This window comes from Malurus melanocephalus, unplaced genomic scaffold (assembly GCF_030028575.1).
Source record: "Malurus melanocephalus ecotype Western Australia unplaced genomic scaffold, MMel_1.1 scaffold_636, whole genome shotgun sequence".
NCBI lineage: Eukaryota > Metazoa > Chordata > Aves > Passeriformes > Maluridae > Malurus > Malurus melanocephalus.
Genome location: NW_026623868.1, coordinates 303057 through 314879, shown reverse-complemented (window position 1 = coordinate 314879; position 11823 = coordinate 303057). Strand labels below are relative to the sequence as shown.

Sequence of the window (11823 nt, the reverse complement as noted above, 5' to 3'; positions counted from 1 at the left end):
CTCCCCTCCCCTCCCCTCCTCATCCTGGCCTCAGACATCGGTCTGTGAAGTGCACAAGACACACTTGCAGCACACTCCATGCTGAGCCCCCATTGCATGATTTGTGTTGTGTCCTCCAGTCCCACAGAACAGTGGTTGCCCTGCCAAGCCCCAGGGACTTACAGGACTTTATGGAGAGAATCTAGGTCATCCCATGGATCCTGAAAGGTCCCGTCACCATCACAGATGATCTGTGCCCAGGAATAGTACAGGAAAAGTCTGGATAATACAGGTTCTACAGGCAAAGCAATGGTTGCAGCAGGCAGCCCACCAAGCCTGAGCAGCACAGAGCATCTTCCCACACTTGCCTAGGACAGTCCCTCTCCCTGCGGAGGGGGACAACAGTCACACACAGCTACACTGAGACAGTGACAAGGCACAGACAGACACAATATCTCATGGAGGATATGAGCCTGTGTTTTGCCTGCAGTGTTTTATTGGTCATTTGGAAAGAAGGCCAAATTCTCCTTTTGGCAGTTACCTCTGCTTTGAGGCAGAACAAGGCAAGGGAGAGAGGTTCCTGCCCTTCCTGTTCCAAGAGCTGCTGGATGCCAAGGTGGGCAACCTATCGCCTCCTGATGCAGCACTGGCACAGACACCCTGACATAGAAAAAGGCCAGAGAAAAGCTGCTACCTTTAAAAAGCTCATTATCACTGACAGTCACAGTGGTGCCCGCCTCCATGGCTGCAAAAGACAGAGAGGGCAGTGTTCAGGTTTGTGTGATCATCACATATGGATCGTGTTTGATTAAGGCAAGTTACATTGATTTGACAAATACATTTATTTGTATGTCTTTTACCTATTTTCTACTAGAGTGCTTTATCACATTTGGAGTTGATTGCCAGTTTTTCCCTAATGTTTCTGCTCACTACACAAGCACTTTCTAAAAACTCCTCCCAACAGTATGCTGAAATGTTCTTGGAGGTAGTTTCTAGTTTCCCTGAACATGGCCAGTTTGCTAACAGTAAAAGCTGAAGATTCCTTCTTCCAAATTCAGCTTGGGAAAGTTCTTTCATCAATCACTCTCCAAATATAAACTGCACAGATTTGCTTGAAAATCTGTTATCCAATATATTCCCCATTGCAGCATCAAGAAAATATGCATTTTCTTCCTGCTCATTTCTTTCTTACCTAAGAAGCACAAAGTTTTGACCTTCCTTGCTTTTTCCAGAGGAGGTTCTGGTACATTAAATTGCTCTCATACAACATTTATTTAAAAAAAACAAAACCTATCTTTGCCAGGTCTCTCTAGCATCAGAGCTACTTTGCCTAAAACAGCAAGACTTCTGATCCCATTTCTTCCTCTYGGGATCCTGCTCTCATGTGTCACCATGGAATTTAACTGTCTATGTGGAAAGACAAGTGGCATCTTTTAGGAGGTCTTTACATTTATCATCAGCTCAGCTCAACCAGCCTGTGGTTTGTGAGACTCAAAGCATTTCCCTCTGCGTTGGTATAAATCTGGCTGGTATCTTCACACTGTTGTGTTACAGACTGAATTATCCTATCTATAAAACACCAAAATAAACAAGCCTAAGGCTTGTTTTGACCTTTGAATAAAAATGTGTCTGGGACACCCTGAAAATCTTACTGAAAGCATCTGGTGGTTTAAAGGATCTAATTAAATTCATCAGCAGATACAGGATCAGCATTTTCACAGTTTAAAGGGTCAAAGAAGAAAGTACAGTCAGAATCATCAAACAAGTGATTAATACGATTCCAAAAAAAAGTCAGGGCTGGCAGAGACAAGCGGGATTGGGAGGTGGCCTGGGGCCGGCGTGGGATGGCCCAGCCCCTGTGAAGTGCTGCTGGCAGGGGAGCGGGCTGCCTTAAGCACCACCATCAGACTAGAGGCTCCCACACTCAGTCTGGAGTGGCAGAGCTGGGGCAGGGCTGCAGATCTGTGCTGCCCTCAACAGGAGCCTGATCCTTAGCCTGCCAGAAGAGGCTGCCGGCTCCTGGCAGCACCTGAAGGGCTCACCCCTGCAGCACGGCTGTTCCTGTATTCAGTCTCCAGCAGCAGGTCTGGGGACGYACATGGGTAGGAGGTGGCAGGGCCACCCCAGTTACATGCACCTCTTGAGGTGCTTAGCTCTGGGGACGGTCACAGGGSAGCCACTGCATGTGTGTACACATGCACATGTACTGGCATATGTGTCTGGGAATGCTGCTATCCATATCAGTGCACAAATACACATGTACATGTGTGCATGCAGCTATGCACGTGTGAGAATGCACAAGGCCATGTCTGTGCGTCTGCATGTCTTTCTCAGGAGGAGATTAAACTGTTAGGTCACATGGGAGCTACTGCTGGATGGACCCTACCTAGGATTTGGGTTCTTAGAGTTAATAGGATCGCTGGAGCTCAGGATGGTCATCCCATCAAGATAAATGTCGCTAGTGCCCACTTTTAAGCAATCTGAATTCAATTAGGCTAATTGGAAAACAAGTAAAGGAGGATTGCATTAATATAGCCTTAGAGCATGAACCTCTCYTCCCTTCCTCTGTGCATGGCAAGCCTAAACGCCAGAGCCCTCGCACACAGCCTGTGGTGCTCCCACCAGAAAGGGCTGCCTGGCTCCCAGAGCCTATTCCATACACAACAGCCCAGACAGACAGCAGGACTGCAGGCTCTCTGTGCAATTCCTGGGTGCCAGATAGGACCCTGGGAGCAGTGGAGAATACACAACTGACTCTCCCAGGCACATCAAGAGAAATCTCAGCAGTAAAACAAGGAAGGTGTGAGCAATGCAGTGACAGGAGGAGGCAGCCATTTCCTCATGCACTGTGCTTTCAAGATTCTGAAACTGCACATTTAGGAATTCCTGGGGACGAAAAAAGCAAAGCCTTTTTATTTGTTGTTGTTRTTTTTAACAATCTATTGGCTGATACAGAGCGTGAAGGATACAAGTTCCCTCTGGGTGAATATTTTCTCCTATTCCTTGCTTACCACCAGTTGATTCATAGTCTGACCTTGGAAGCCCCATTTATCCTTCAGGGAGGTCCTCCCTAATGCACATCTTTGGTCCAGAGTGTGATTTTTCACCTGCAGTGTGACTTCAGCTTCAAATCTCTGCTCTGCAAGGCAGTAATTATTTCAGCTTGACATAAAGAGAAGGCAGGAGAAAAGGAAGGAAGAATCTGTGGCATTTTATGATGCTGATTTCATTATGTGAAATCATGTCCCACGTGTATGTCTCAACAGCAACAATGGGATGAAAACCATTCCCCTTTAGTCTTCACTATGCTTGTACAGAAAGGAGGTACAGTAAACAGCTGCACTTTACAGATTGTCCACCTTGAGTTTCCATGCCTAGCTTCAGCAGAAATTGTAATAATACATAGCAAAAAAAAAATTAAAAAAAATAAAAAGTTTATAAAAAAGAGGTGATAGAATTGGGGCATCTCTTGGAAAGGTATGTACCAACCCTGCCCATTTCATCCCCTAATACTCTCAAATTTGATTCTAGTTGCCTCTGTAAATTTCCAAAGATCAATGGCCTTTGCAAAGCTGTGATTCATACATTCTGATATGACAATACTAATATGACACACGTTGCAGAGGCCGCTGTGGCAGCAAGGGATTCAACTGACAGCCAGGACATCAGACGCAAAGGGAAATGTTCAGTTACTGTTCTTTGCCATTCAAAATCCCCTAAGTAATCAGACTTCCTCCCTCCGTGACAGGCACTCGATGCCTCATGGGCTTGTCAAGACACACAATCTGTGCCTCTAGCATGGCAAGAGAGAAAAGAGAGATGTGGAGCTGGAAGTGTCAGAGCTCTCTCTCCTCTGCTACGGGGTTATGGTGGGTGTTTTTTTCAGGTATTGTTTCACACTGGGACCAAGGAAGTGGCTTCCTCTTTCAACAATTTCACTCCCTTGCAAGAAAGATTCTATAGTGACAAATGTAGCTCCATATGGAAAATACAAGTGTAGTGATCTACTGCTGAGGAAAGAGAATCTTTCCCTGTTAGGGAGGAAGGTCTTGTGTGTTCTGTGTGGGACTCAAGCACCCTGCTTCAGGGGTGTAAGGCTTTTTTGCTGCATATTCACATGGGGATTAACAGCAAAAAAAAATGAGCCTAGACCCTGCAGCTGACCACTTTGACAAGTACCCTAAAAGCAGCATCTGTTCCAGGATCCAGTGCCCTTTATGACCCTGACTAAAGGGTTTTTCCTCTGTCTCACCTTCCTATCTTTGTTACAACAAGCAAAAATTATTCCCAAATTTGCCCAGGGCCTCTAGAGGGGTAGGTATGTTTTGTGCTCGTTTTTGAGTGCTGTAAAACTCCAGCTTCAATTTAGAAGAAATTACGGACACAGCACAGTTCATTCATCTTCACTAATAGAGTTCCTGGGAAACACACATGTAGATACAAGGAACACAATGGGCCCTGGCTGATTGCTTTGAGTACCCTCCAATGCCCCTAAAACGGCATTGACTTGCTTTTTATATCATGCGCAAAAGCCACGCTAAACTTGTCTCATCTCTGCTGTTGGCCTCTTCCCTCTGTGCCAATGGATGGCTGAGTTCTTTCAGCCTCAAACCACCAGTGAAGACAAACCTCACCTGGAGCAAGGAAAACCCGTGCACTCCTAAAAGTGTGGGCAACTCTCCTAAGTTTGGGACATCAGACCACAAACCTGCAAAAGATGCAGACACTGGCAGAACAGAGCACTGCCAATCTTTCTAGTGATTTCTCTGAGAAAATCTACATGATATGCAGCCCTGTTGGGGCAAGAGGGGAAGAAAAAAATATGATCTATTGAGAGGCCATACTTAATAGTTTATCTAATATATCTGGAAGAACAAGCAGTAGCAGCAGTGTTTTCCATTAACATACACTCTCCTCAGGCTTCAAATGGAAGCGTCTTCAAAGCTAAATGTAGGCTGAGAACTGCTCTGAATATTACTGGGTTTGTCATTTAATCCAGCTGAGACAAAACGTAGCTGGTGTCTCAGTGGAACTGCGAAGTGCCAATGCGAAAAGTGATAAAGTGACTGAAAGAGAAAAGCAGGAAAAATATTGATGCAGGAGATGGGATGCTGTTACCTGGTTGGGACTGTGGTGTGTCCACTTCTTCCACCAAGTTAAGTACAAAGAAATGTGTGCGATCTGGCTGCTTCCCTCACGTCCAAAACCATTTTGTACATACCCCATGAAGCCATGCCCTGCTCATTGCCCGCCCCCCCGTCCCAGCCCCACTAGCATTGTTGAGCGCAGGGTCACAGAATCAGCTCGTCTCACAGGCTCTGTCGTATAACAGAAAAAGTGGAAAACTTCCTCACAAATATTGATTAGAGTTTCCTCGAGCTTATGAAGTCTGAAAGTCTGAGCCCCTCTCCTGTGTCCATCCTGCCCAGAAGCACCCGGTCTTTGAAGTGTGTTTGGAGGCAAGCGAGAGCAGGGCAGCGCGCCGGCATTTACTGCAGTCCGGGGCCGCGGATCGTCCGGTGGGGCGGCTTTCCAGCGGCCGTGGTGAAACCGACGGACGTGAAAACCGTCGGGGAGCGATGTGAGCTGCAATCGTCGGGCAAGAGAAACGCGGCGAGGCCACGCCGGGGACCCTCTGCCCTCCGGCCCGGCACCCTGAGTTTCCACCCCTTCCCCAGAGTTCCCTTTACCGCGCCCCTGGCAGCGGCTCCCGCGGCTCCCGCTGTCCCACGTCCGTCCCCCTCTGCCCGGCGCGCCTCTCGCCGCCCGTCCCAGCGCGGTTTCCGACAGAGCTGCCCCTGGCCCGCGGCTCCGGCCACGACGCCCAGCCCAGGCCAGCCCCCCGCTGCAGCGAGGGCCGCCCCGCCTCGGGGACCCCGGATGGCATCTCCCGGCACCGTCTGAGGCCGGGGCCGGCGGGGCGGGGCGGCCCGCGGGGGCCGGGGGATGCCCTGCCTCCCCCTCCGTTCCTAAGAGGCGCAGGGGCCTCGCCTTCCCCTCTCCTACCGCCCCCCGGCACTCCTCCCCCGCCCCAAGGAGGCCAGCCCGCCCGGCGACACTGTGCCAGACCTGCCCGAGCCGCCTGGGTGCCGGGTGAGACCGCAGCGCCGCGGCGGAGCCCCTGGCCGGCCGCCTCATGCACCCGCCCGGCGCCCCACTCGCCATGGCCGAGGGCGCCTTCTCGCTGGCTGCCCCGGCGGCTCGGAGTCCCGGGGGGAACCCGTCGAGGCTGCACAGCATCGAGGCAATCCTGGGGTTCACCAAGGAAGACGGGCTGCTGGGCGCCTTCCCGCCCGACGGCAGCGCCAAGGAGGCGGACCGGCGGGGGCCCCGGCACTGCCTGCCCAAGATGCCCGGAGAGCCGCCGCCGGACGAGCCCCAGGACCGCGCCGAGCGCTTACAAGGTGAGCGCTGTGGTCGAAAGCCGGGCGTCGGGGGGCGGGCGGGTGGGCGCCGCTCGCCCGCGCCCTCGAGCGAGCCCCGCGACGAGATCCGCCGGTGATCCCCCTGTCTCCCCCTACGCAGAGCCGTACTGTCCCGGCAGCGCCAGCCCCGAGCTGCCCGCTGGCAGCAGCGGTGAGGGGAAGCCGTCGGATGAGGAACAGCCCAAGAAGAAACACCGGCGAAACCGCACCACCTTCACCACGTACCAGCTTCATGAGCTGGAGCGTGCCTTTGAGAAGTCCCACTACCCCGACGTGTACAGCCGCGAGGAGTTGGCCATGAAGGTCAATCTACCCGAGGTCCGCGTCCAGGTAATGCCCGGGCCGGCCCGGCCTCCGTGACGGCCCGACCCCGACGGCCCCCGGCGCCGGGAAGCCACACGCCGCATGGCCCGATGCGCCTCGGCGCTTCAACCCGGGTCGGGTTAGCGGCGGCCGGAGCAGCCCCGATACGGCGCGCGGGCCCGTAACCTCGTCAGGGCTCCGGCCACATTCGCCCCGGCCGGTGCACTGCTGAGCCGCCCCGCGGGATCCTGCTGGAGCCCTGGGCACGGCTTCTGCACCGCCGCGGTCCGGCGGGACAGCGCGGGTTTCGGCGCCAGTTTGTATCCGGCAGCCCCGTCGTCGGTGCCGCTGCCCTTGAAGTAGCGTATCCCAGCCCGGGGCTGCCGGACCCGCTGTGTGCCAGGGCGGCAGCAGGTGGATGGGCAGGCCAGCTCCGCTGCGGGACTATTTTCCACCGAGAGGTGGGTTTCAGGTCGTGGGAAACCACCCGAGTCTCCCAAATTCCCTTCTGCCTTGGCTCGTCATGGCAGGGCACGATGTATTTCCCTCACTCTGTTTCGTGTGTGCGGCTGCACCCAGGGGCAAGCCTGGCTAATACAGCTGTGCTTGCAGGTTTGGTTTCAGAACAGACGGGCTAAATGGAGACGACAGGAGAAACTGGAGGTGACCTCCATGAAGCTGCAGGACTCGCCCATTCTCTCCTTCAACCGCTCACCGCAGCCAACACCCATGGGTCCTCTGAGCAGCAGCCTGCCCCTGGAAACGTGGCTCAGCCCGCCAGTGCCCAGCAGCACAGCCCTCCAGACCCTGCCTGGCTTTGTGGCCTCACCGCAGAGCCTGCCTGGCAGCTACACGCCACCACCCTTCCTGAACTCTCCAGCAGTGACCCACACACTGCAGCCCCTGGGGGCCATGGGGCCGCCGCCGCCTTACCAGTGTGGGGCCACCTTTGTGGACAAGCTCCCTTTGGATGAGGCAGACCCACGCAACACCAGCATTGCTGCCCTGCGGCTGAAGGCCAAGGAGCATATCCAGTCCATGAGCAAACCTTGGCAGACAATCTGAACTCCCTCTCGGCATCTGGGAGAAAGTCATGGGGAAAGCACGTCCCAGAACGCCGGAGGGACATGCTTACCCTGCCTTGGCTGCCCCAGATGGCCAGGCACAGGAAGGCTGTCCCTTGCAGCAGTCAGCCTTTCCTCCACGCCTTGACTTGCTTTTGTATTTTGTGGTCCTTTTAATTCCCTTCTCCACAAGCTGATCGTAGGAGGCTGATCGTAGCTTAGGAAGAACAATCTTTTTGCTCTCCCTCCTTGGCTGGATGCTTTAGTTGCAATAAAAGCTGCAGTAGGGCAAAGAGCTGTGTAAGGTGGCTGGGATCCAGTACCGCCGTACCTGGGGAGGGCTTTCTGCTTTTGCACCATTAAATGGCACCATCTGCATGGAGGCTGTGCATCGTGTTTCTTCACTTAAATGGGCTTCTTAGGCCGGATTCTCCACTGCATGTGATGCACAGAGGGGTGGAAGATGCCTGGCTGTGGGCTCTTCTCTGTCTTCTTCCGGCAACAGAACCCTGCTTAAACCGGCTGTGGCATTGGGGTCTGYAGCCCTATGACAGACAGTGTGCCTGGGTGAGAGAGGGCAGAGAGGGGCCAGAGCCCTGTCCGTCCTTGGGCCAAGCACAGCACTCCTACAGCTGCGTTTGTGGAGCAGTGTCAGGCTTGGGTGGGCTTTGCAGGCTGGAGTCAGTGCCAGTCCTCTGCAGAGAAGGGGAACAGCAGGTGCCCCAGGGCCCCCAGCCCTCGCAGCCCAGCTGCCACAGGGGCTGACTGTCACTGGTTGGGCACTGACACCTAGCTGGGGCCTAGCAGGCTCATCCTACCCACTCTGGCTGCCTGGCACAGCCCCCGGAGGCTGGCAAAGAGCTGGGCCATGCCCACTCCCCTGCCTGCCCAGTGACCATCTCCAGGCTGCCGAAACTAAAACTGCGGCATCTTTATTTTTCATTATCTCTGTTACTGCCTGTAATGGGGCTGAGAAGCTGTAATGAAACAACCCTTCTCTTCTGCTGGGCATGGGGTGCTCTACACATTCGGAGGTTGTGGCAATTAACGTTTCTCATTAGGGAAGAGAGAAGGATGCACAAGTGCCCTCATTGTGTCCTGGGGATGATTCAATGCAGACTGGGAGACCTCTCCTTTCACCATTTCCCACTCGTTGTGGCCAGACAAAGGCTGGCGTCTAATTATATTTTCACAATCTGTGCATATCTTTTAAGAGTTCTGTCAGAAACAAGTATGTCAGCTTTGTTCAGCTTCACTTCAGAGAGCTTTTTCACCTTAGACAGCAGTTTCTAAACATCTCTTCACAGTCTTCTCCACAGCAGCCCACATCTATTGTATGGAGAGCTTCTTTAACAGATAATAATAGGAATCCCTCTTGTTTTCAAATGCCTTTTCCTCTGTCTCCAGCCTCTCTGCAGATCCAACCTGCTTCTCTGGACCAGAGCACAGACTGTGTTCAGGACCCCCAGCTTCCCTTGCCTGAGCTGTGCTGGTCCAGGGCATGTAGGGAAGCCCAGTGAGTGGTCCCCCCTGAATTCCAGGGGAATGGAGCCYTCCTGGGGGAGACCCCCCTAGTGAGTTCTGTACTTGACAGTGCTCTTTGCTTCCTTGGCAAAGAGAGAAGTGCTGCCAGGAAAGGAAGTGCTATTGCTGTTGGGAGGTATTTTGCTTACTTCTAGTAAGGACACTTGAGTAATCTTCTGGGGTGAGAAGAACACAAATTCTATTGCCTCAATTTTTACGTCTTATTCTAGTGATTGAGCACAGGTGAGCTTTGCTTGCATCCCCAGTGATACTGGAGTTGTAAGAAGGTGGTGCTGCAAGAGAAGGATTTCTCTTGGTGTGCTTGAGAAGTGCCTGCACAGCCTGGCCTGTGTCAGCAACAGACACACTAATGATTGACTGCACAGGCTCTGCAAACTCCTTCTACCAACTCTTTCTACCGACTTGTCATTACTTGGCTGCAGTCCAGCTGCGGTTCCRAAGCTGAAAACCCTCCTGCAGGTGAGCACATTTAATTGCTGCCCAGAAGTTCTTACCTGTGCTTATTGTTCATGCTTAATGAGCAACTCCCCAAGATTTCAATAGTGTTTTTCCACATTCTGGCATTACTACCCTCCCTCCCTCCCTCTTACCTATAGTTTTTCTGTATCCTGTGAACACATTGGAAAGAAGCCGTTGACTTCCTGATCAGCTGTCACCAGCACTGATGCTTGGTTACTTGAGATAGTCAGAGACTGGCAGTAGATGAAACCACAATGACAGGACAGCAGAAATAGCAGCTGAAGAATCCTGCTCACTTTTAATAAGGTTCTGATCCAGCACCTACAAGCAAATAAAGACTATGTCACGCTATGGTGGTTGTTCTTTTATCGGCATATTAAACAGGTCTTTCGTAAACCATGTACATGTGAACCCTGTAAAGGATCAACTGTGTGCAGTCATGTCCTTCAAGGAAAGATGTATATTTATTGCTAAAAATGAGTATTTTACCAGCTACACATAASTGTGTAGGGACAGAGGAAAATGCAAACTCACATCTTTATTCGACCCTTTCTAGTTTTCTGTGTTCCTACACTTTCTTTTAAATTGTCCCATTCCATTTGAAAAGCGCATTTGTTCATTTTGTTGTAAATATCTTCTCCTCCTTAATTGGGTGCTGAGTCTAATAATCCTGCCTCGGCTTGTTAACTGTACAATAGCAGTCAGAGTTAATGACCCATTAGTGATTAATTCCTTAAACAGCATCTAATTGCTCACTGTAAAACCTTTTCTTAAAACTGGATTAAATCATCTAGATCCTTAACCACTTCTTTACTCTAACTTTGCTAAGGCTATTAGCATGACCTTCTGAGTGGTCTGTTTCTTCTGTTGCTTAAACTGTATTAGCAAGATAGTATTATTAGTGTTCATACTTGACTTCTTTGAAAAATCTGATGTTCTAAAGAAGAATAATACAGATAAAGAACTGCTAGTGAATGAATAATCATGAGGAAAATGCCATGATGGAACTCAATAGCACCATTTCTTAGCAGAAAGTGGATTCTGGTCTCCTTTCCTTCCTATCCCTGCTCAAAGTTCTGTCAGTATTCAAGAAAACTAGCAGATACCTGACCTATTTAAGCCTAACAGAGTTTTGACATGAAGTTCTCTTCAATGACTTCCCAGTGAAACAACACTGTCTCTGTGTCCAGAAGGGACCCTCAGTCCCTGCCAGATGGGTTGGAACCTGTCATTCCCCTGGAGCAGCAGGCTGGCTGTTGTGTGTGCACCACTGACACAGCAGTCACAGCCTCCGTGAGATGAGAGCACACATTGCTCAGCCATAGTTCAAATTTCTCATACGAACTGCTGGAACCGAGAGCAATACTGTTCCCTTCCTCTGTGCAGGAGGTTGAACGATCTTGTTTCCATCTGCCCCAGCCACATCTGTCAGGCGTCTCAATTATGGACATTCAATTTCTTACTATTGACATATCTCAAGTAACTGTTCAAAGATCCCGGTTGCATTTTTCCTTGTCTCTAGGGACGTACTGTGAAGTCCAACAAGCATTAATTCAAGCGGGTTCCCTGTAGTTACAGTGTTTAGGTTCTCTTTTCTGTGCAGTCAGCATCCTCCGTTGTCATTGTTATTAACCTTGGGACTTTGTCAATTCCCTTCAGTAGTTTGTCAGCTACAGAGTACGCAACCGCCAAATGTTATCATAGGAAAAAATAGTAGAATAAACATAAGACAGTGAAACGAAAAGCTGGTTAGACTAGGACGCTGACATTACTAGTTTCTCTGGTCGAATTAATACAGTGTCTCCTCTCTGAGCATCTGTATGTTCTGCCAGCGCATGATGTCAAAACTGGCTGACATTTGCCACTTATCCCTGTGCCATATGACATTTCTGCCGCACTAATATTGGGATTGCAGAACCGGGCACTGTGGAGCGGCTAAGACACGGGAAACAGCCACGGTCTCGGGCCTCACCGGAGCTCAGCGGTGTTCAGCCGGGGCCGCGCTCACCGGGACTCTCCCCTCACGACAGGGGCTCAGCCGGTCCCGG

General features: G+C 51.3%; 1 protein-coding gene across 1 annotated transcript; it reads left to right on the top strand.

Moving 5' to 3' along the window:
• The first annotated feature begins 6115 nt into the window (after positions 1-6115).
• RAX (retina and anterior neural fold homeobox) lies at positions 6116-7971 on the top strand. Its single transcript, XM_057383494.1, has 3 exons — positions 6116-6383; positions 6505-6734; positions 7320-7971. The coding sequence occupies exons 1-3, from the start codon at positions 6116-6118 to the stop codon at positions 7770-7772; spliced, it is 951 nt and encodes a 316-aa protein (XP_057239477.1). The 3' UTR covers positions 7773-7971.
• Positions 7972-11823: the final 3852 nt, after the last annotated feature.

Bases quoted from the DNA above. Each gene is read 5' to 3' on its own strand.
- RAX (XM_057383494.1), top strand. From the start codon at position 6,116: ATGCACCCGCCCGGCGCCCCACTCGCCATGGCCGAGGGCGCCTTCTCG. The intron at 6,384-6,504 runs GTGAGCGCTGTG...CCCCCTACGCAG, and splicing joins CCGCGCCGAGCGCTTACAAG to AGCCGTACTGTCCCGGCAGC. The intron at 6,735-7,319 runs GTAATGCCCGGG...CTGTGCTTGCAG, and splicing joins TACCCGAGGTCCGCGTCCAG to GTTTGGTTTCAGAACAGACG.